The sequence below is a fragment of the Odontesthes bonariensis genome, chromosome 4, assembly GCF_027942865.1.
Source record: "Odontesthes bonariensis isolate fOdoBon6 chromosome 4, fOdoBon6.hap1, whole genome shotgun sequence".
NCBI lineage: Eukaryota > Metazoa > Chordata > Actinopteri > Atheriniformes > Atherinopsidae > Odontesthes > Odontesthes bonariensis.
Window position 1 is genome coordinate 27472135 of NC_134509.1, and position 21378 is coordinate 27493512.

Below are 21378 nucleotides of genomic sequence, written 5' to 3' on the forward strand. Positions count from 1 at the left end.
AAGGTGGCCTGTTTTTCAAAATACAGCTTTTAGAAAATTTGTTGAGGGTGTTGGGTCCTGGTAGAGTTGTTCTCCAGCCCTGCTAGAAATTATCATTGCGCTAAACTGCAAAGAATCACAGAGGTTTGCATAATAGTAAATATATAGAATTACAGTTTAATACTATTTGTAACTGCAGTAGTAATCTTATGAAGACAGTGGCCACATACTTGAAGATTGTGAGTTATTCATCTAAAGTATAGAAGGAGGATGTAAAACAGTACAATATAAGGAGGATAAATATAAAACAAGGCAGTCATGATACAGGAGGATTTTATTACTGTGATTAAGACTCAGACTGAGCTTTATTGTCATTCAAACCACTTGATATGTTAAGAACGAAACAGTTTCTCAGGTCTCGTTATTAAGAAAATATATTTCATGCCAGATTGTGGATAAAGGGATCATATAAAGAGATAAAGTTACAGCCGAATTTACAGTAATATGTATAATGTGGGTGGTACCCATCCCTCAGGTCCTCTACCAGAGGCCTGGGAGTTTGAGGGTACTACAGAGTGTATTTGCTGTTCTTTTCTGGACACAGATCTCTGATGTTTTCCCTGGGATCTGCTGGAACCTCTCTTGCCATACTCGGCACAGATGTTCCCGTACACTTAGTCATGGCCTTCCATGTAAGCTGTACCTGCCTGCATCTTACACCCAGCTTCTATTGTCTGGAAGACCTCTTTGTTTGGAAGTTTTTCTGTGCCATCAGAGTTTGAATACGAATTTCTAATATTGAATTTTTACAGCATCAAAATCAGACTTTGAATTTGAAAAACCAACAGTGTAAAAAAAAAATTCAACTTCCAAAAATTCAGTGGAAAAAAACTTCAACTTCCAAAAATTCAGTGGAAAAAGAACCAGACTCAACATCCGGGTAAACAGGGAGAAGCAATCGATTAATCAGATCAGCTCAATAGATATTGAGTAATATCTATTACTCAATTTTATTAACACAAATGGCAAATAAAGTAAACTCACTCACTGCAGCACCATCACCCGCGTTGGTGGACATGGCTGATCTGTCCAATGTAGCGTAACTTGATTGGCTGCCGTTGGATGAATTGAGAGGGATCGATTGCTTCTCCCTGTTTACCCGGATGTTAAGTCTGGTTCTTTTTCCACTGAATTTTTTGAAGTTGAATTTTTTTTCCACTGAATTTTTTTCCACTGTTGGTTTTTCAAATTCAAAGTCTGATTTTGATGCTGTAAAAATTCAATATTAGAAATTCGCATTCAAACTCTGATGGCACAGAAAAACTTCCATGTCTTTGCACAACCTGCACCTGGGGGGCCACTCGGCTCCAGCTGGGGGCGGTAATGCGGCAAGACCAAGAAAAGGAAGAGGCAATAGCGCTCGACTGTTTACTTCCGGTAACAGGCGGAAGTAGAAGCAGGGAGCTTCTGGAGGTGACCGAATGGCAGATAGCAGAATAATTCTGTAAACATTTGATTGGCAGCGAGCAAAAGCAGACAATATACACTCCAATTTTAGGTAGTGGTGTTTAAACTTCGTCAGTGCCATGGGAGCCCACCTCGCCAGACGGTATGTCACCGAAACGGGCACCGAACCGGACCCAGCGAAGAAATTTGAGTTCGACCCCGACTTAGGCTTCGGAGAGAGGAAGGAGAGAGGTCGGTGTGCAGCTGCCAGCTCGGGTTTACTTAAATATCTGCATCCTCCATGGTCTAAATGTTTGCTTAGAGCCCACTTAATTTACTATCAATAATTGTGGCACAGGTCATTATTAAACAAAAAAAATGCAGTACTGTATTTAGCCCAGAAATTAAGAGTGCAATTAAGATGAGACCATAAAGTCGGGACACTGGTGGTTTGAGCAAAAATATCAGAGTTAAGTTATGCCAAGAATGCTTATCACAACAATTCTTCATCAGAACATGTATTAATGAAAATGAATTAGCCTGCAGTCTTAGTATTTAAAAAAAAAAAAAAAAAAAAAAAGATGATACCACAAAGAGGTGTAGAAAGATTCAGATAGACACAGGGACAACAATGAGATGCAGAACGAACAAAATAAACTGTAAATGATCACAGAGAAATGCCAAAATATGAAAAGACGGATCACTTCAGAAATGCGAACTAACCGCAGAGACACAACACAAGCAGGGGTGATTTTAGCGTTAAATGAGACCACAAAACGATGTTTAAATATTCAAATCATGTATCAGATAAAATATGAGACACAAGACTCCTGTAAAGGATATTTTCTCAGTCTGAGTGAAGGACCTGGAGTGGATGTTTAATATGGCCTGTTGCTTCTAACTCTTTGATACTGTGAAATTGTTTGTTTATTTTGCGATGAAAGGTAAAGATAAATGAACCCACTCTCTATTGGTATCGACCCCAAAAATATTAATATCTGATCTGACATAAATTAACGTTTTTAGCTTCATATAAAGAATATAGTTTTCTTTCCTTTCCCTTCCTCCTCTCATAATCGACATATGAGGCTTGACTGGATGATGACTGAAAAATCTGTTTTTCAGAGATGTTGGCGACTCAGGAGCAGATGAACTTGGCCCAGGTGCCTTTGGAGCAGAGGGACTACTGTGCCCATTACCTAATGAAACTTATGAAGTGTAAGAGGGACAACTGGCCCAACTTCCTGGCCTGCAAGCATGAGAGACACGACTGGGACTACTGTGAACACCAGGAGTAAGTGTTAGATGGTTTAATACTCCGTTGAGGCTAGCTTTTGTTATTTGTATCTATAGGATCAAGTCTTACAGAGGGGTACTTTTAGCAGATCTCCCCCTTTCTGGTTTAACCGTATGGAAGGCTGCTGTGTAGAGAGATTTGCCTTCAATTATGAATACGTAGCAACGTGCAGTACTTTGAAAGGAGTTGATCTACCCTAGATGTTGTTCAGATTCAGAAATCTGATCCTAAATTTTGTGGTGTGCGTCACGTTTGTCCTCAAGCCCGACAAAACTAGTCTTGCTCTCAAGCTTTCAAACACCGAACGCAGACTTCTTCAGCATATGGCATCATCCAGCTGTGTAACTGTTCAGATTACCTTTGTGAGCATTTAAAGGAAACCCCAACCTTAAGATGAACAAAACACAATCGTTAGTTTCATTGTTTCCTTTAATTTAAGTTCTTCAAATACGGAGTCGTTTTTAACTCGTAGTGGAAAATTCAAAAGCCCTCAACCTCAGATCGAACAGTTGAAGTGATCAAATATTTCTGCTCTTACGTTTCTCGCCTTCAGCTATGTGATGCGCATGAAAGAGTACGAGAGGGAGAGGAGGCTCCAGCTGAGGAAGAAGAGAATCGAAGCTCAGGCTGAAGCTGCATGATCAGGATGCGCTGATCTGATTGGGCTTCTTTGTGTATATACCTGCTCTTGTTCACATTAAACAAAATTGTTTAAGCTCTACCACTCAGAGTTGTTTCTAATGCTCTGCTGACATCACCAGGATGTAAAGTTGAGATCATAAGTTTATTGTCTGTCCCCAGTTCAGGACAAGTCTGACAGATATCAGCCTTTATCAGTAACTGCAGATGTACTGGATAAACTAAGTGGTAAATTAAAGACAAGACAAAGCAATAACAACTTTGTTTCAGTTATTTTTATTTATTTTTTTTAATAAATTACATCAGACATCAACAAAATTAAATTCTACCATGATTCAGGTTTTGGAATTACAGGTATTAAAACTGTACGGCTAGATATAGACCAGGCGCTGATTCAATCCCCATAACGGTGTCGGATGATAAAAGAGGAGCCATTCAACACTGTACAATATTCACTATATAGCAGGTAGTTTCAGGGGAACGCTGCTCTGTGAGATAATGCACAAAAGCCAATTCATCTGTCAGAATAGGTTTGTTTGTCTGCAGTACAAAAAGAATTAGCACAAGTCTATTGTTACACATTTTCACTCAACACAGCAGGGTCTGGAAGCGGGAAGGGAACCATTTGGCTTGGAGGGGAAAAAAAAAAAGGGGGGGTGGGCTTAGACCCTATCAGACAGTCTAATGAATTCCAGTGAAGATTTTGTAGACGGGGGGCATCCTCTGGGGAGCTGGCTGATAAGTCCTCTACAGGACGAAAGGCAGGATGGGAGAGCGGACAGGAGGGTAGTCGCGGAACTCCTTCAGGTAGCTGCGGTGCTTCCCTTTGGCCCAAACAGTCATCTGGATGAAACCCACCAAAGTGAAGAAGGCCACCGGCAGACACTGGGTCATCAGAGTGAAGCCGAACCAAGAACCCAGCTGCAGGAGGAAGAAGAGCGACTTTCAGAAACTTTTTCCCCCCCTCTTAATCAATACCTCATACCATTAGCACTAAAATAAGATTTAAAAAATTAGAAGTAAATTATACAGTATATGACTTCTTTATTCTCCAGTGATACAGTGAGTGGATTCATTTCACATGTAGACAAACTAACACACTGGTAGGAGGTGAACATAGCGCATGTTTTTGGACACATACAGCGACTTGTGAAAGAATAGTAAAATTACTATGCAGGATTAATACTTTTGCATGGCACTGCACATTGTTACCAGCAGAGCGCAGCAGCCGTCGCAGTGTCTTGTAAGGCCACAGTACAGCTAAGATACTTCTTAAAGCACTCGTGATTTACCTACACAGTTCAAAGCTACACTGTATGTAAACTTGTTTATAACCAACGTCTTGTTCACGCAGAGAAAACTATCAGCTAAGACAATAAAAGATGTTACCTCATAGGTGTAGTTGGGACAGGAGACCAGCAGGAAGATCCAGGTGAAAGGGTTCTTGGTTGGATAGGGAATCTTTCTGGTCTTAGAGCCTGAATACAGGCAGCAAAAGAAAGAAATGTTTCTAATTAATGATTGCTTTTGGTTTTAGATTTAGGCTTGATGTCACAGATTTAAAACCAACTTTTCTGCTTGTTTACGACACAGAGGAGTGTTTGATGTCCTCAAAATCGAAAAAAAAGCTTTCAGTCTTTGTTTGAGTGATGTATGTACACACGTGACGGATGCGTTTACCTGGAGGACGGAGGTTCCGGAGAGCAACGTGGATGGAAAAGTTGCCAATCTGACAGAACTAAGGAAGACAACAATGATAACATGACACAAGTAAATCAATACTGAATGAGTGAATATGGAACCAAAACATATTGTGACGTTTTTAACTTCTGCATATGTTTAGTAACTTATATCAACCTATTTGTGTATTAAGTTACACGTGCAATTACAGATAAAACCAACAAGCGCAGATTAATTATGCAAACCTGGAAACCCAAGTCAATTCTACAAGAGCAAAACTTTTGCCCTGCCCTTTACGCATCCAACCAAACCCCTGGAGATGCTCAGTTTGAGCCACCAAATGTTCATTTATTTGCAAACCAATCACAGAGACAGGAGGTCGCACCCTCTGCATCTGCAACCAAACTACACACTGTGGAAAAGGTACAACCACAGATACTGGTCAGGTGGTAATTGGTTGGCAATTAGATTAATCTGACTGCTGAATTTTCAGACTTGCAGAACTGATCTGTGATTGTAGATTTGATAAGTATTCATATACGGTGGAAACAAGTACGAGCTAGCTATATCTTAGCTCGCATGGAGCTAAAAAGTTGTGTCAGCCTGCATCTCAAAATTCCCATGATGTAAACCTGTCAGTGTATGAACACAATAAAAATTAAAAACTAGAAAATTTCTGAAGAAATTTTGATGGGTGCCAATCTGGTGCCCGCCCAATAAAAAAAAATGTTTTGTTTCATTGAAGTTGAGAGTCTCTTGTCACATATAAACTTTGAATGAGGTCTCTGCGATTTCGTATGGCTGAGTTATGGCAACTCCAAAATAGGGCAGCTTTTGGCATTTGAGGCAAAAGTGCCTTCTTTTTCTGTCCTTAGGACCATGAGTTTTAATCCTGATGCATATGCCTGGAACAAACCCTATAAAGTTGAGTCTCCTGTAGCATATAAACTTTGAATGAGGTCTCTGTGATGTCGTATGGCTGAGTTATGAGGCCTCAAAAACAGGGCATTTTTTGGCATTTTTGGTTCGTTAAGTGCTTTTCAATCGATTTTCCCATTGAATTTTGGGCCTCTGTGAGGCCCAAAATTCCTAAGACAGGACTGATGAAGACAGTTATGTCATTTTTATCAAGGTCCTGTTTAAAATACAGCTTTAATGGCATTTTCAAAATGGCCTCATTTTGTGCTTTTCAATCGATTTTCCCATTCAATTTTGCGCTTCTGCCAGTCCCTAAATGGGGGAGACATTTATGTCATTTTTATCAAGGTCCGGTGTAAAATACAGTTTTTATGCCATTTTAAATATGCTTAATGTTAAGTGCTTTTCAATGTATTTTCCCAATGCATTGTGGGTACTTGCGTAAAGGCATCTGGAAGGCCCAATATGGCTCCATCTTGGCTTTGCCCTCATAAGCAGTCTCTGGCTGTGTTCGAAACCGCCTACTTCTCCCACTAGTCATACTTTTTTAGGTTCCCGGATGTACACTCGATGCATACTAGATTCGCCGAAATGTTGAGTATTCATGAGGTTACTTGTCACACTCAAACTACCCAAGATGCAACGTAACGTGACGTTGCCCATCGCCATTTGAACGGTCAAATTCCGTTAACGGGACGAGAGCAGTCAAAACGGCATAACCGGAAGTGCGTTGCTCACTGCGGCTAGCTTTAGTACCGCCGAATTCGTGGGAACAAAATTGTAAATAGCCGGTATTTTGTCAGGTTTTCAACACGTTGGGGATCTAAACGACTACTTTCTCACCTGAAAATGTTTCAAATGTTGCTAAAGTTACATATTTACAGAGTTTATAGCTTAAGCGAAATCAGCTTTTCAGGCCGGCTGATTTCGGCTCGGGCAGGAGTGAAGTGCACTGTGTGTAAACGCTCTGCATACTGTCTGATCGATGAGTATACCGTTCAGTGTTGCCAGATTAGGTTGAGCGATTTCCGCCCAATCACGTTCCAAAACCCGCCCACTTCAGCAAAAAAACGCCCAACAACGTTTTTCAAATGAAAACATTTAATATTTGAGTAAAACTTAAATTCTGAAACATATTACTCATTAACCACATGACAAGTATCATTCACAGTGTTACAAAGTTTTTTTTTTTTTTTTTTTTTTTTCATATCAGTATAATGAAGGAGGACGTCCTAAAAGTATGGATTGCACCTGTCCCGCAAGATCCGTCCAAGGCACGGTGCAAATATTGCAAAAGCGAGATCCGGACTGTATTTGGCCTTCAATCAGTTTTTGGCAGGTGAAAACTGATTGATAACTGCAAAACGCATCCAAACATGGGAAGCAAATACTATGAAGGGCCCAGACCCGATAAAAAACAATGCAGTCACGAGGATCGTTGCAAAAGTTATCATATCTTTATTGAAAATCCACTAAAATCCCTAAATCATATTCATTACAGTCTAATTTCCAAAGACAGGGCTCTACAAAGTCATCAGATAGGCCTATACCGAGCACAGATACATGTTTATCACGTAATTCTCTTTACGTGATAAACGTCAAACTTTCGAAGCTATAATTAGGTCTACATTATAATGCAGTTGTGTGTATCTGCATAGTATGATCGCTTAATCCAGAGAAAAGCAGACGGTTTTGCGCTACCGCTCAACGGGCTGCTGTGCGCGCTCCAGCGGCGGCAAATCAGATTCTGGCAGACAATCACTTTTTGGCACGACACCTGTACTCAACCACTATATGGCTCTGTTCAACCAGCTACGGCATATCTGCCTCCTGCTGTGTACGTAGGCCTACACTGTATGGATTGATAGGAACACAATTTGATTTGTTTATTCACTTTTAACATTAACCTTTTTATTCACTGAATAAAATGCATAACTGTTGTGAGAACAAAAATCCCCGCCCAAACGTGTTGAAAGCAGCCCAAATTGTATTCGCCCACCGAAGGCATTTTCTGCCCGCCGGAGGCAGTCAAAAGGAGGCAGTCCGCCGGAGGCAGTCAAAAGGAGGCAGTCAAAAGGAGGCAGTCAAAAGACGCCCAATCTGGTAACACTGATGCCGTTTTCAAGTATGTAGTATGTAGAAGGCGGTTTCGAACACAGCCTCTGTCTCAGCCCAGAGCAGGCTGTTAAGCTTGTTGCTAGGAGACAGCTCTTGGCATGCGAGCAGCTCCAACTGACAGAGACTATTACCTGTTTAAAATTGAGCATTTTTGACTTTTGCCTACTTTCTCGAACAAACGGTCACAGCTCGAAAAGTAAATGTCGTATCCGAATCATTTTTGTACCGTGAGTGCCCCAAGGGATGGCAGAAGCCAGCGGTGTAATTTTCATTCGGCTACCAAGTCGGGCTCGTTTTTAATGGCAGTTTTAAAATCATATTTAAACACTGATTTTAGGATTTTAGCCATTTATAATGGACGGAACGTCAGTTGGAGGGACACCACTCTGCGCTCAGAGGCAATTTGTGATAAATCTGTGTGGCAGAGGTCAATGAGTGTGACATTGTGTGAAAGATGACAAAAATGCCTACGTTTTGTGATAAAATTTTTCCAGATCGGCCAGATATTTCAGACATGAGAGAGATTTGTTTGACGAATCGATGAATGAAATTTAGAGTGGGAGGTAGTGGGAGAGACGCAGAACCCGACATTTTGGCACCCTCAAACGTAAACTGCCGTTGTGTCAAAGCGGTATAAGATATATACAAACCCTTCGATTCAGTTAAAGCCGAGAGTCTCGTGTCACTTACAAACTTTGAGTGAGGTCTGTGCTATGCTGTATGGCTGAGTTATAAGGCCTCTGAAAATGCCATTTTCAAGCACGTTAAGGCCCAAAATGGCCTTTTTTAAAATTTTCCATGCGTTTTCCCATCCGCATTTTTCCGACATTTTCCCATTTTGCCAGAATTCCTTTTGACTAATGAGGTGCACTTTTTATGTCGGTCGGAGTATCGCTGCCAGACTAGTAGCGCGCCGAACTTTAGGGCGGAAACGGAAAAATAAGAGTCTGGCACAAGAGTAAGATGTGTGTCTAATGCCTTCAGCATTGGCACCCATAATTAAAAAAATAGATGAAAACTACCAAAGTGAGTAGAAATAAACTTACCAAGAATATGATGAGGGCCAGTCGGATCTGTTGTTCCCCATAGACTGCAAAAGACACGTTTTACATAATCAATGATAAAATGCTTGGCATGTTTAAGTGGAAGTTTACTGGATGAGCGTGCAGGTGCCTGCATACTCACTAGGTGGTGTGTATAATGGGTGGTTGATGTAATAGGCCATCCATGCTGCAAAGCCCCAGTAGTAGGTACAGTTCTGAAACAGAGAGTGACAGGGACCATTCAGATCATTCAAACCTCCATGTGGCAGTAGATACTCTTTTCCCCCAAATCATTAATCAAACAGTTTTCTGTACAAATCACCTTGAAGATGTTCCGTAACGGCATCGTTCCATGAGAGAAGCGATGGACAAACAGCGTCTCCAGAAGCCTCTTAACGTAGTGGAAAGAGTGACACATACAGGCGAGACTGGAAACAAACAGACTTATTTTAGTAATCCATTAGTTATTAATACTTTATCAATGTTTAAAAAAGGAAACAATATTGTTGCATCGATGAAAGAAGGCACCGACTAACATCTTTTTCAAAATATGTCTTCATAGGATTTAAGGGCAATTTTCATATTATTATGGAAAAACAACCTGGCTAAGAGAGTAACCCATCACTGGTTTGACTGTGTGTACGGAGTACATTAATGGGCAGAATTTAAATGCAGAGTGGAACAGCCCATCTGGACCCCAAACAACAGACATCCACGAAACGGATGGAAACAGCTCGTCTTTGTATGATCATAAGCCACCTAAATGGACGACTGCAGCCCAGCAGACGTACTGTGTCAGTGTCTGGAGGAAGTAAACACCTGGATGAGAGAGAATTTTCTACAATTAAATGAAGACAAAACTGAGATCATTCTGTTTGGTAACAAAGAGAAGAGGGTCAGCGTTGGTAAATATCTTGAGACTCGGGACCTTACAATCACTGACCAAGTTCGTAACCTTTGAGTGTTGATAGACTCAGATCTGACTTTCAGCAGCCACATCAAAGCTGTCACCAAGGCAGCTTTTTACCATCTCAGAAACATCAACAGAATTAAAGGTTTCCTCTCCCAAAAAGACCAGGAGAAACTCATCCATGCATTCATCTCCAGTAGACTCGATTACTGTAATGCTCTTTTAACTGGACTTCCCAAAAAGAGCATTAAACATCTGCAGCTCATCCAGAACGCTGCTGTTAGAGTTTTAACCCGGACTAAGAGATCTGAACACATCACACCAGTTTTAAAATCTTTACACTGGCTTCCAGTCAGTCACAGAATAGATTTTAAAAGTCTGCTGATGGTTTACAAATCCCAGAACGGTTTAGGCCCAAAATACATCTTTGATATGTTCAGAGAATATAAACCCAGCAGAGCTCTTAGATCCAAGGACTCAGGTCAGCTGGTCCAGTCCAGAGTCCAGACTAAACATGGAGAAGCAGCATTTAGCTGTTATGCTGCAAACAAGTGCAAACTGCCAGTGGAGATTAAACCTTCACCAAATGTAGGTTCAAAACATTTCTTTTCTCATGTGTCTATGCATGAAATCTGCATGCTATCTTTTAACTTATCTTGACTGTTGCTTGTTTTTAAATTCATTGAAATGATTTTATTTGTTTCTCTTTATATTCTTTTATGTATTTTAATGCTTCTTCCACTCCCTGCTGCAATGCTTTTATTTTATGTAAAGCACTTTGAATTGTTTGTACATGAAATGTGCTATACAAATAAATTTGATTTGATTTAAATGTCACTAATTAAAAGATGTTATCTGCTTAATCTACATGAAAAAAGTCTTTGTTATGTGGGATTATGTGCAGGACTATTTCCTAGCTGGGTGCAGCGAGCTCCTGTAGCCGGGTAACTTTATCATTACGGTCGGGTTGCCGACCAAGTGATGAACTTTGTGTTTTCGCACACTTGCTGTAAGGCACCCTCTCAACTTCTTAGTATACAAGACTTAAATGTAAAGTTACCTTGAACCTGAAATGCTGTGAGCTGTGAGTGTCCAATGCGCATGCGTGGCCATTAATGTCTAGCAAGAAGCAAGATGTCCCTTGTTTCTTTGATCTTTATTGTTTTTCACATTTTTCCTCCTTGTAATGCAATTTATTGCAGTTTCCCCCCCTTCTTTATACAAGTGCTTTTACCACTTCGTTTCACCCCCCCTCTACAACTTATGTCTCATCAGCAGGAGGGCAAAACCGAAGGACCAGCAAGAGCACCATCACAAATAGCCGACACTGCCTCCAAGTGGCAGCAACATGCTACAAAACGGTAGACGGGTGTTTGCAAAGCTTTACATATTGTAGCACCAGCAACACAGCAGATGGGCTTCTTACCCCAAAAGGTCTAATTAGACACGTAGGTGGTGAAATGCTCCCACTGGAAGACAAAGGACTCTCAGGTGATGGTATGTTGGAGAAACTTACTGTACAACCCAGTGTTTGCTGGTGGTGAAGTCATATTTGGACGCGTAGATGAAAGGAACCCTGAAGTAGAACATCAGGTAGATGACCAGAGGGCCGGTATATTCTGTCAGAAAAACCTGATAACAAGAACAGAGTAAATAACAATCTTTAATGGACAAGACTTCTTTCTTTTTCTATATATTTTGACCCGGGTGATCTTTTAGAGAACTCCACCTAAACATTGTGGTTATAATGTGTGGAAAGTGTATCTAAAGCTTTTGGCTGGCAACATCAGATTGATGTCACACCACAGAAATAACAGTGAACAGAGAATGCGACCCTTTGTTTTTGACAATATTAAGGAATAGGGATGTCAGAATTTGTGATGCAGGTCGCTGTTACATAATCCAACATAGAACCAGCCTCAAGTGGTAAAGGTTTTTGAACATTACCCATTCAGACTTGTAGCCGGTGGAACAAATTTGAGATCAAATTACTTGTTGCTGCAGAATCGGGATCAAATCTTAAATGTTGTCTTTGAGTGAGAAACTTTGCCAGCATATTTAAATGGGGATGACTGTACTGAGATAGCCCACCCCAGTGCAGTGCAAAAAGTAAAAGGCACACTGGCCTGGTTTCCATTCAGTAACAACGCACATCTGCAGGGTTCTTTGAAAGAAAAAAGAAGGGAAAAAAAAAAAAAAAAAAGAAAGCCTAAAAATAGATATTCGAACCAGACACATTTCATAAGACTGATCTGAAGTGAATAAAACAGGCTGCGTAGTGTTACCAGAGGGTATAGGCTATGTTGCTCGTGCTACTAGCTGTCCTGACCAAAAACTAAGACTCTTACTTTGAGGTGAAAACAATAAATAAACAAATCCTGCAGCGTTTGCCTAAAGAGAAGATAGAGCTACTCTCCAGGAATTACTTTAATCTCTGGGAATATCTGGCATGTTATATCATATCTAGGAAGTCAGGCGAGTTTGTTTGTCGACTCAGGCCAGAAACGGCCGGTGAGTCACATCATTTTGTTCTTTGCCCTCTCAGACGACATCTGAAAAGTGGTTTCTACTCCCCCTTCGAAACGGGAAAAAGCATTTCAAGAAAACAAATACTCTTTTTTGCAGACTGATGGAAGTTTCAGTCTTCACAATTTTCACAAATAAAAAATGCCTGTGTACATGTGCCCTATAGGGCCAGAACAACTTTAACTAGAACAGGTGACTTCCACTTGCACTCTCATATATTTGAGCCTGTCAGGGTTGTTGAACCTGATTCTACTCGTGTTTGGGCGCGCCTGCATTTTGTGCTCACCGTGACCCAGCTGATCTGAGCTCCCAGGTCTCTGAAGTAGAAGGTTGCTGTGGTTCCCACAGGAAGATTCTGCAGAACATCCTCATCTTTCAGCGACTTCCCCTCTGAAACACATTTATTACTGAATCCTTAAACGTTGAATAATGAATAGACTACAGCAAAAAAAGCAGTGCTCGATTCACTTCAATTAGACTGATAGACGGTCACATTTAAGATGACATACTGGGGTCAAGGCGAATGGACTGTCTGGCTGGGTACCACTGAGGATCTGAAACAGACAGATAAATAGTTTACAGTCATCTCAAAACAAGACATAAAGTCAATCTATGTGCAGTGAGAAGATTTCTTTGATCTTTAGTCACATTCATAGAGGCTACTACAGAGAGGCTGCACTCACGGCTCTTGTGAAACATAGACTTGATCTCCCCGATTGTGGCATTTGGCTCGACCTACAAATAACACCACAGTAAGTCAGTGAAGAGACACGTCCACACACTCACACACACACAAAGGAACAAATATAATAACCCAATTTTCCATTCACGAAGATGACGCGTGGTAAATTTAGCTCTGCGGTGCCCACACATCCCATGGACATTGGCTGTTTAACAGCTGGTATTAGGGTTTCAAAGAGCCAAAACGCACACAACAAAAATACATATCCCTGTGATAAGCTGCCAGTAATGGCCCCAACTACTCCTCATTTAAAACACAGTGACAACAAAACAGAAACATGAGGAGCACACAAAGGCAAAAGTGGACACACACCGTGGTTAGAGGACAGAGAAAAACCCCTGGACTAAGGTTTGGTCAGGTGATTCAAAGTTATCATTATGTTGTCAATCTTTCATTTTGGATTAAGGCAGCTTACATCCTGCATTTCTCCTTAATGCGTCTCCATTCTGGGTGAAAATGTGAACATGTCTGGCTCTGCCAATAAACATGCATGAACATGAACAGTATCAGGATACACGTTAGCTTTCACACATGGAGAACGTCCCTTTAATGAGTCAGCTGACCAGTTACGGATGATCTAGAAAGCAGGAAATGAGGGAGTGGAAAATGAGGATTGTTATTCATCTACATAATGTTGACAAACAACAATGTTTTTTGTCTCTATCACAGTACTGCACAAAAGTCTGAAGCCACCCCCAAACTTTTAAATATTTTGCTTGCAAGGAGAAGAGCTGGGTGTAATCTTTTAAAGCAATCTTGGGTTATAGATCCATTTGTTAACAAGGACTTCTTCACATATTCTTTGATGCTGGGATTGAGGCGCCTTTGTTGTGCATTGGTGTTATTTGTGAAAGTACAGATGCAGCATGGAGGGTCAAAGCTGATCTGCCTCTGTGCCTGTAAGGGACGTAGCAACAGTGAGGGCGCAGTGGAACACGCCACAGTGAAACACACCTCTCACCGGTGACGCCGTCGTCATTTAGTTGATTCAGTGAAAAACACAGCCCTGACATTTCGATTTAGGCCACCTTGATCTGAAAATAAGTGGGTGAGCCGTTTAGATTTTCAGCGGAAAAGCCTCCTCCCTCTGTATCCCCACCTTATTTAACTGTGCTGCATTCACTGTACCTGGGAAGTCAAAACTCTTTTGCTCTTGCTTTACGCTTTGTTATTAACATCGAATCTAATCATCAGTTACACAGTTCATTTAACCGGGAAAAAAAGAGCTCTACCAATACTCTGTTTAACGTTTATGATACAGACAATGCAGTCGGACTTCTAACTGGCTTTTTTATTTATTTTTTTTTAAATCAGCGGGAAGTTAGAAACTTAAATAAATAAAACAACAATGTTTATTGAGCCGATATGTGACAAGAGGAATTATGGTGAGAGTTCTCGATGTTGTTATTAATCAGCTGCTGTTTCTGTGTTATTTTGACTAAAGTATGTCACAGACACTTCATTCATCAAGACCTCAGGGAAGTGTGGCAGGTACAGAAAAAAAGGAAAAGATAACAAGATAGTCTGGCTGCTTAGAGACTAAATATAAAGAAATGAGGGGTGGCTCGAGACGTTTGCACCACATTGTATAGATTAAGAGAGGCTGTATGAATGCGCTTGTGTGGACTGAGTAGTTTTCTTAATTGTCATTTATTTGACTTGGCTTCTGTTCACGTCCTCCAGACAACCTCATGGTAATTTCAGCCGGATGACATCACTGAGGTCCTCTGTGACCCCACTCTTAAGGGTTAGAAAACTGAGATCACTCTGTCTGTCCTACACACACCGACACAGGACTTGAGTTGTATTTCTAACTCAGCCTTTCAGCTCAGCTCTGTTAGCCTAATTTAGGAAACCCCCAAAGGATCCTCTGAGCAGATCCAAATCTACATCTGTCATCTTTGAAACTGCCTCTCCAGGGGTGGTAAGACAGCAGATGTTGTCACCATGGAAACTTTACTAAACCGACAACATGGTATAATCCAGTTAGGATGGCACCTTTTACTCTGCAGTCCTGAGCAGCAGCCGTTATTAAGCCAAGTTTGCCCTGGCTGACAGCAGCATGAAGATGGCTCATGCAACTCTATACACCAGCAGGCCTCACACTAACAACACACTAACCCCCCCTAATGCCACAGCACTAACATACAGGCCAAGAACTAAAACTGAATTCATCTGGCACAGTAATGAGGAGGTACAAGCCAAGTGATAATGACTGTAAACATTTCTGATAAACCAACAATAGGTCTCCATCCTATCAAAAGACCTGACTGCAAACACAACATTAAGTCCATCAGTCAATAACACACCAACCCAACTGGTGATCAACGACACTAAAACTCAACAACATATATTCTCAACTTTTAAATATCTCAAGTGAAACAAAAAGTGTCTAAAGTTGAAAGTTCTGCAAACAGTAATGATAATATGTTGGATTTAACTGCACAGAGGTCCATGGCTGGCTATGCTCCCAACTCTGAAATACTTCATACCTAAATATATTTCTAACTAAGCACGAGTAATATCCAGGGAGAGTATGCTCAGAGTGTTCACACAGTCAGAAAATCACTTATTCGCGGTTGGCTGGAAACGCTGGAGGCCCGATCCACTGTGATTGGCTGCATCGTTGTTTGACTAAACACCCATGCCACAACATGTAGATAGAGTCAGATCAGTTGAAGAAACACATCAAGAAAACTCCAACCTGGGCTACCTGTATTTTACTTCAGCAAACTCGCTCATTTTACACTGATTTTTGAGAAACAGGTTTCAGAACTGAACCCTGAGGGGGTCACAGAATTAGCTGTTATACCAGAAGTGACGCAGAACGTGAAGCAAATTTTTAATTTTGGTCTTGAAAGTGTTGTATTGACTCATATCATTTGACAAGGTTTATGTTAAAAGTGTGCACCAAGGCGTGTAACACACGGGCTACACTTGAACTTCAAATTTGGGTGCGCATGTCTTACAAAAGCCGTAACAAATTGTGAATTTTAGGCATCCCTCCATTCATTTTCTGTATCCACATGATCCATTTCAGGGTCTTAGCAGAGGTGCTAGAACCAATCCCAGCTGCCATGGGGGGGGGGGTGCTAACTTCTTGTCTCAAATCTGGCAATAAGTAATAGACAAAGCAGACAACGAAGGAGGAAGCAGACAATTCATGCCTAAATCTGATTGGCTCAAAGCAAAAGACAGGTAAAAACAGCGATAACCATCTTAAATAAAAAATAAGATCAAATGAAGCGATGAAAAACAAATAAATAAAAATTGTAAATTGTAAAGAAAGAACTTTAGAAAAACATAAAGGCAAAAACAGAATAAAATACACACACAACAATGATATTAGTTTGAAAATAAAAATGACTGCTTTATTTTGTTCTTTTGTTTTCCGTTTTCTGTACATATTTCCTCAGGTTTATTTATTTTTTACAGATTCATTCTTTTTTTTAGCACTCCTATCATTCAATACCTTAACCAGCTGCCTGACAGCAAAACATCTGCATGGGGCATCCATCCAGCTGATCAAAATTACAGTAAAACAGACCATTTCACAGTTACTGGACCTCATTCACTGCGTATTATAAATATTATTCTTTATGTTGTGAATTATCCAATAAATATGCACATGAGTACCCGTACCCTTCAAAATATATAAAAACAAATCCCAAAATCCTTCAACTCTGCCCAGATAACTACACCCTGCAGCGCTATGTCACATGCATGAAAGGCACTCCAGTGTGTGCCACTTTTACACAGGCAGTCGCACTCAACTGTGTTCTAGAAAACACAGACTCGCAGACAGAGATTTTTTACTTTAGTTTAAGACCAGATATACTGCAGGTGCAGCATTGGTTGTGCAGCCCAATAATGATCAAATGTCAAAAGGCACTTATCAAAAAGACTAAGTTCTAGTTATCAAAGCAGGATTTAAACTGCATCAATATGAAAATAGTTGAACAAACACGTGAAGAAGAAAAGCGGGTTCCTACCTTGTCCAGGAAGCAGAGCTTGTCCTTGGTCTTGGCATCCAGTATCTCCACCTCAAAGAAAACAACAGCCTTTTTAGCTTTTTTAGCAGGTTTGCGTTTGGCCGGGGCTTGAGCCAACAGCGGGCCTGCCGTGTTATTTGTCTTTTTCACAGTGGTGGCCTCTAGCGCTAAGGCATCCATGTCCTTATTTCGCCTCCTGCTCTCAGTTTATTCCCTTCTTCTCCACAGTTCTCCAGTGACTAATTCACAGGGGTTGATCTCAGGACCAAGCAAAGCCAAAGAGGAGAGGGGCAGCCCTCAGCTGTGGAAATAAATCTGTCTCTCCTCCACTCATCTGCCCCTCCCTCTTCTTCCTCCTGTCATTCAACTCTCCCTCCCTCTCTGCCCATCTCTCATTCCTTCACTTGTGGTGCGCCGCTTTATTTAACTGCTCGGCGACCCTTGCAACGCAAACATATGCCTCATGTGTGTGAACAGTTGCATACATAGGAATGCCCAGCATCCCCAATGCCAAACCTTCATCTGAGGGTATATTTATCAAAAGTAACATTTAAGCGAGCTTCTTTTCAGAAATGCAGCAACTGGGTTTTGAAATACAACTCGTCCCTAAAAACGGACACCTGATGACGCCTGACACCTCTCAAACTCCAGCTAAGAAGGATGATCGGGGAAAGGTATGACGACAAACAGCACTCCCTTTTACTAGTTTGACCCAGTCGTCTTCTCCACAGCTAATTATAAACATCTCATGCTAACGCTGCATGGCCAGCCCATTCCCAGCAGACCCCACACAGATCTATGTGGTGATGTCATGCATTCACTGTTGATTACATTAAACTGATATTCAATCAGTGACCAACTACAACCTGCGAGACCATCGCTAAACCCTAAACACCTGAATGCACCGGTTTAGGGTCTCATTCACACAATCCCTATGGCTTTTTCAGTATGTTGTACCATAAAACTAAACCGAACAACCTGATCTTTCAGTCGCAGGCATGCAGAGCTGCCTTTTCCTGCCAACACGGCGTGATAATACTCCAGATTCTGAGGGCTTAGTGGGGCAATCCCCTCCGTGAAGCTCCCCCCACAACCCTCCATTCTCTTAAGACTAAGAGCTGGGATACAGTTTCCAGACTGAATGAAAGATACAATCACTAGTGGCAACAGGGGAGCAAAGAACATCTACTCCATTCATCAAAGAAATCCAGTTTTGTTTCTTTCGGATGCCACCTCCGTCACCGTCTTCACAGAAACCTTTTAACAACATTTTAGAAGTTATTTATCTACATGGTCAGCGTGCACATAAGTGACTTAGACATAAAATAAGCAGGACACATGACACCACAGTTGAGACTTCTGGGAAAAAGCCCCGTTCCAGTACATGTGCCAAGCAGCCCCAACTCAACTGTCACTCCCCCTCCTACCTCGTCTATATAAAACCTCCGGCAGTGACAGTCCACGCTGGTAATACACTCTGGGTTGAGGGTAAAGGAGGGAGAACTGAGCTTTAATTGCTACTGTGGAATGTAAATGTACGATGGCTTTGATTTATCTTTGCTGGCTTGGCCTGCACCACTTGCTCTGAGGTAAGAGTTCAATTTTTACGTCTTTAAATGTTTCGACAGATAAACCTAGAGATGATGAGTTCTGTGCACACACTCTTAGAAACTTGTGTGTGAGGAAGCCATACCGTTGTGAAGCTGGTCTAAATACAAAGACAGAATGATCTACTCGGTGTAATTACGACAATTTGGAAATCAATCAGAGTTTGATTTAAATTCAGAATTATGTGAAATCTTTAGAGTCTCTAGAAATCCGTTAACAATGCTTTTAGTGCGATTACATGTGCATCTTCATCTAGCTTCAGCCTACACTTTCAAATAGTAATAATAAAGTTATGATTGAGCTACTCAAAGTTAGATCAAATAAAATACAGGAATTCACAGCAAAAGTTTGTCTTATTTTGGGCATCTCAGCCTAGTTTGTGTCGCTTTACATTATGAGTATGAGTCGGAAACCTTAACAGTAGTGCCTATATGCAGTTTTTTTTTTTTTACATTATCCTGTGCTTTCATTACCATATACACTAATGTCACGTTGAACAATAACTCTGCTTAATTGTCCGTCCACACAACCGATCTTATACGTCTGTCCATTTCACCACTGCACAAACTACCGTTTTGGCCACAGAAGAATGAGCTCCAAAAGTTCTCCTCTAGTATTTTGACGTATCCTTAATTATTACAATTATTATTGCAACCTGCTGACCCGGCGTGATTATTTCAGTGTTTGTAGGGATTTCTTGTCTGGACAGTCGAGGCCTAAAGCTTCATGGTGAGGGTTCAGCACTGAGAAATCGCACTCGTATACAACGACCATTTTAACACAGCGATTTGAATCAAAGTTCCTGAACCTCAACTTATCTGTCCACAAGATTTTATGGTAGCCGTCCTCAGTCCAGTGTAGACGATCCTTTGTCTTTTCTTCCTTTTTGAGGGAGTAAAAGTGGTTTATTTCTACAAACTCTGCCCTGCGAGCCTGTTACCTGGAACTGTGTACTCAGAGTGTAACCAGGTGAGGAGCTGCAGAGACCACGCCTTCTGAACTGTACCTAGCGATATTTGACATTAAATCAAACTATATACAACTTTATTAACCCTAAAAGCAACTTATAGCAACTTATTTTGCAGCTAAAATAATCAAAACAGTTATTAGCTAAATGCCTTTCAGGAATAATATTGACTCTTAAGTGATTTCACAACATTGTGTTAAGTATTGGTGTTTAAGCATTCCTTTTTAAGCATTCCTTGACAATACCGTATGTACTTTGCTTTACATCAAATCTGTGCTGTAAAGTTTGGACATAAGTATTGATATATCTGGAGGGTATAGTCTAAGTTTAAGGTCGTGTCCAACTCTTTGATTATATCTAGATCAATGTAGTTCTTGCATATGACACATGAATATAAACACTTCTTATTGAATGTTGTTGTTCTTCCCATCACAGGTGTCAAAAGCCAAATCTGTCAAAAGAAAGAAGGGGGACCAGAAAAGCCCAAGGTTGCATCAGTTTCTGTCAGACTGCTTCAAATCCTGTCTGATGGGTTTAAGGTGCTTGTGAAACTGTGAATCCCTGTGACCCAGCAAGCACCAAAAGCTCTGAAAAAGGCATACTAATGCGGAATTAGTGAAAAGACACCTTTGAGAATAGAAGCATGCATGTTTCTATGAGCTAATCGTGTCTTTCCAGATTGCAAGCTTATCCTCAGGCCGTACTTCAGTTTTTTTATCCAGCAGGCCGTCCTTCAGACTGATTAACTCAGACCTGAATAATTGTATGTAACTGAGATAATGTGGGGGGAAAAAAATAGCTTAAATTGCGGCCTTGACTGTTCACCTACAATATTGAGCAAGAACAAGATTAAAAAAGTGCCATGAGTCTGTCCACCCAGAGACGGCGATGATGACGAGCGTCATCCTGCAGAGAAGTGTTTCTAGCTTAATGGAAAGCTTTACTTTAAATAAGGGTTTTAACGTATACAAAACTTGGGTATAAATCGTCATATCTACGAGGCTATAGTTTGTTTTTGGTTCATTGACAGTCGTGAATTTAACCGCAACGCGACCCAATGCCCTGCTCATAGAAAGCAGCCCATAATGGGCATTGTTTGATTAGCTTGCAGTCTTCCTTACAGCTCTCAGGAGTTGCCGTTTCAGAGAAGACAATTCCGCATTGGCTATTTAAAGTTTGCCCCCACAAGGTTCCCAGTTGACGATTTAAAAAATGTATGGACACGACTTACCTCGTAGTGCTTCATCTTGGCAGTTAGCACTCCTTCCTTAATATCACAGATGAGTGATGGGTCAGCTTCCAATCAAAGGCTGCTAAGGAACACCACGCGCTTCTCTTAGCCTATTAACGCCATCACCAGTGAGGTGAACACGCCCACACTATCAGCATGTTAGCCAATGAGCTTACACTTGCACATACAACGTTTTTTGTATTGCATTCCAGTGTCTTGTCTATCTATCCATATCTATCTACACGTATGTATTGTATACATACATGCTCACAGATATATATA

At 41.0% G+C, this 21378-nt stretch overlaps 2 protein-coding genes across 3 annotated transcripts; one reads left to right on the forward strand and one right to left on the reverse strand.

The window, feature by feature from the left end:
- The first annotated feature begins 1410 nt into the window (after positions 1-1410).
- On the forward strand, positions 1411-3443 carry ndufb7 (NADH:ubiquinone oxidoreductase subunit B7). The gene is made up of 3 exons (XM_075463779.1): positions 1411-1677; positions 2551-2719; positions 3276-3443. The coding sequence occupies exons 1-3, from the start codon at positions 1566-1568 to the stop codon at positions 3361-3363; spliced, it is 369 nt and encodes a 122-aa protein (XP_075319894.1). The 5' UTR covers positions 1411-1565; the 3' UTR covers positions 3364-3443.
- A 178-nt stretch (positions 3444-3621) lies between these two features.
- tecrb (trans-2,3-enoyl-CoA reductase b) lies at positions 3622-21144 on the reverse strand. Of its 2 annotated transcripts, XM_075463778.1 has the most exons (12): positions 21097-21144; positions 17291-17341; positions 13240-13291; positions 13066-13110; positions 12843-12946; positions 11547-11662; positions 9443-9548; positions 9263-9335; positions 9124-9167; positions 5042-5099; positions 4751-4839; positions 3622-4282 (listed from the first exon to the last, which is right to left on the reverse strand). In XM_075463778.1, exons 1-12 carry the CDS (start codon positions 21109-21111, stop codon positions 4109-4111), a joined length of 927 nt encoding a protein of 308 aa, XP_075319893.1. In that variant the 5' UTR covers positions 21112-21144; the 3' UTR covers positions 3622-4108. The 2 variants fall into 2 exon arrangements, with proteins under 2 accessions (XP_075319893.1, XP_075319892.1); XM_075463777.1 differs by lacking the exon at positions 21097-21144 and having other exon boundaries at positions 17291-17930.
- Between the last annotated feature and the right edge of the window lie 234 nt (positions 21145-21378).

What these genes read in the sequence shown, in the direction of transcription:
- ndufb7 (XM_075463779.1), top strand. Translation starts at nt 1,566, where the DNA reads ATGGGAGCCCACCTCGCCAGACGGTATGTCACCGAAACGGGCACCGAA. An exon ending in CGGAGAGAGGAAGGAGAGAG is followed by an intron (nt 1,678 to 2,550) that starts GTCGGTGTGCAG and finishes TCTGTTTTTCAG; the next exon opens with AGATGTTGGCGACTCAGGAG. An exon ending in GACTACTGTGAACACCAGGA is followed by an intron (nt 2,720 to 3,275) that starts GTAAGTGTTAGA and finishes TCTCGCCTTCAG; the next exon opens with CTATGTGATGCGCATGAAAG.
- tecrb (XM_075463777.1), bottom strand. Translation starts at nt 17,470, where the DNA reads ATGGATGCCTTAGCGCTAGAGGCCACCACTGTGAAAAAGACAAATAAC. An exon ending in CGTTACGGAACATCTTCAAG is followed by an intron (nt 9,336 to 9,442) that starts GTGATTTGTACA and finishes TCTCTGTTTCAG; the next exon opens with AACTGTACCTACTACTGGGG. An exon ending in TGGCCCTCATCATATTCTTG is followed by an intron (nt 5,100 to 9,123) that starts GTAAGTTTATTT and finishes TGTCTTCCTTAG; the next exon opens with TTCTGTCAGATTGGCAACTT.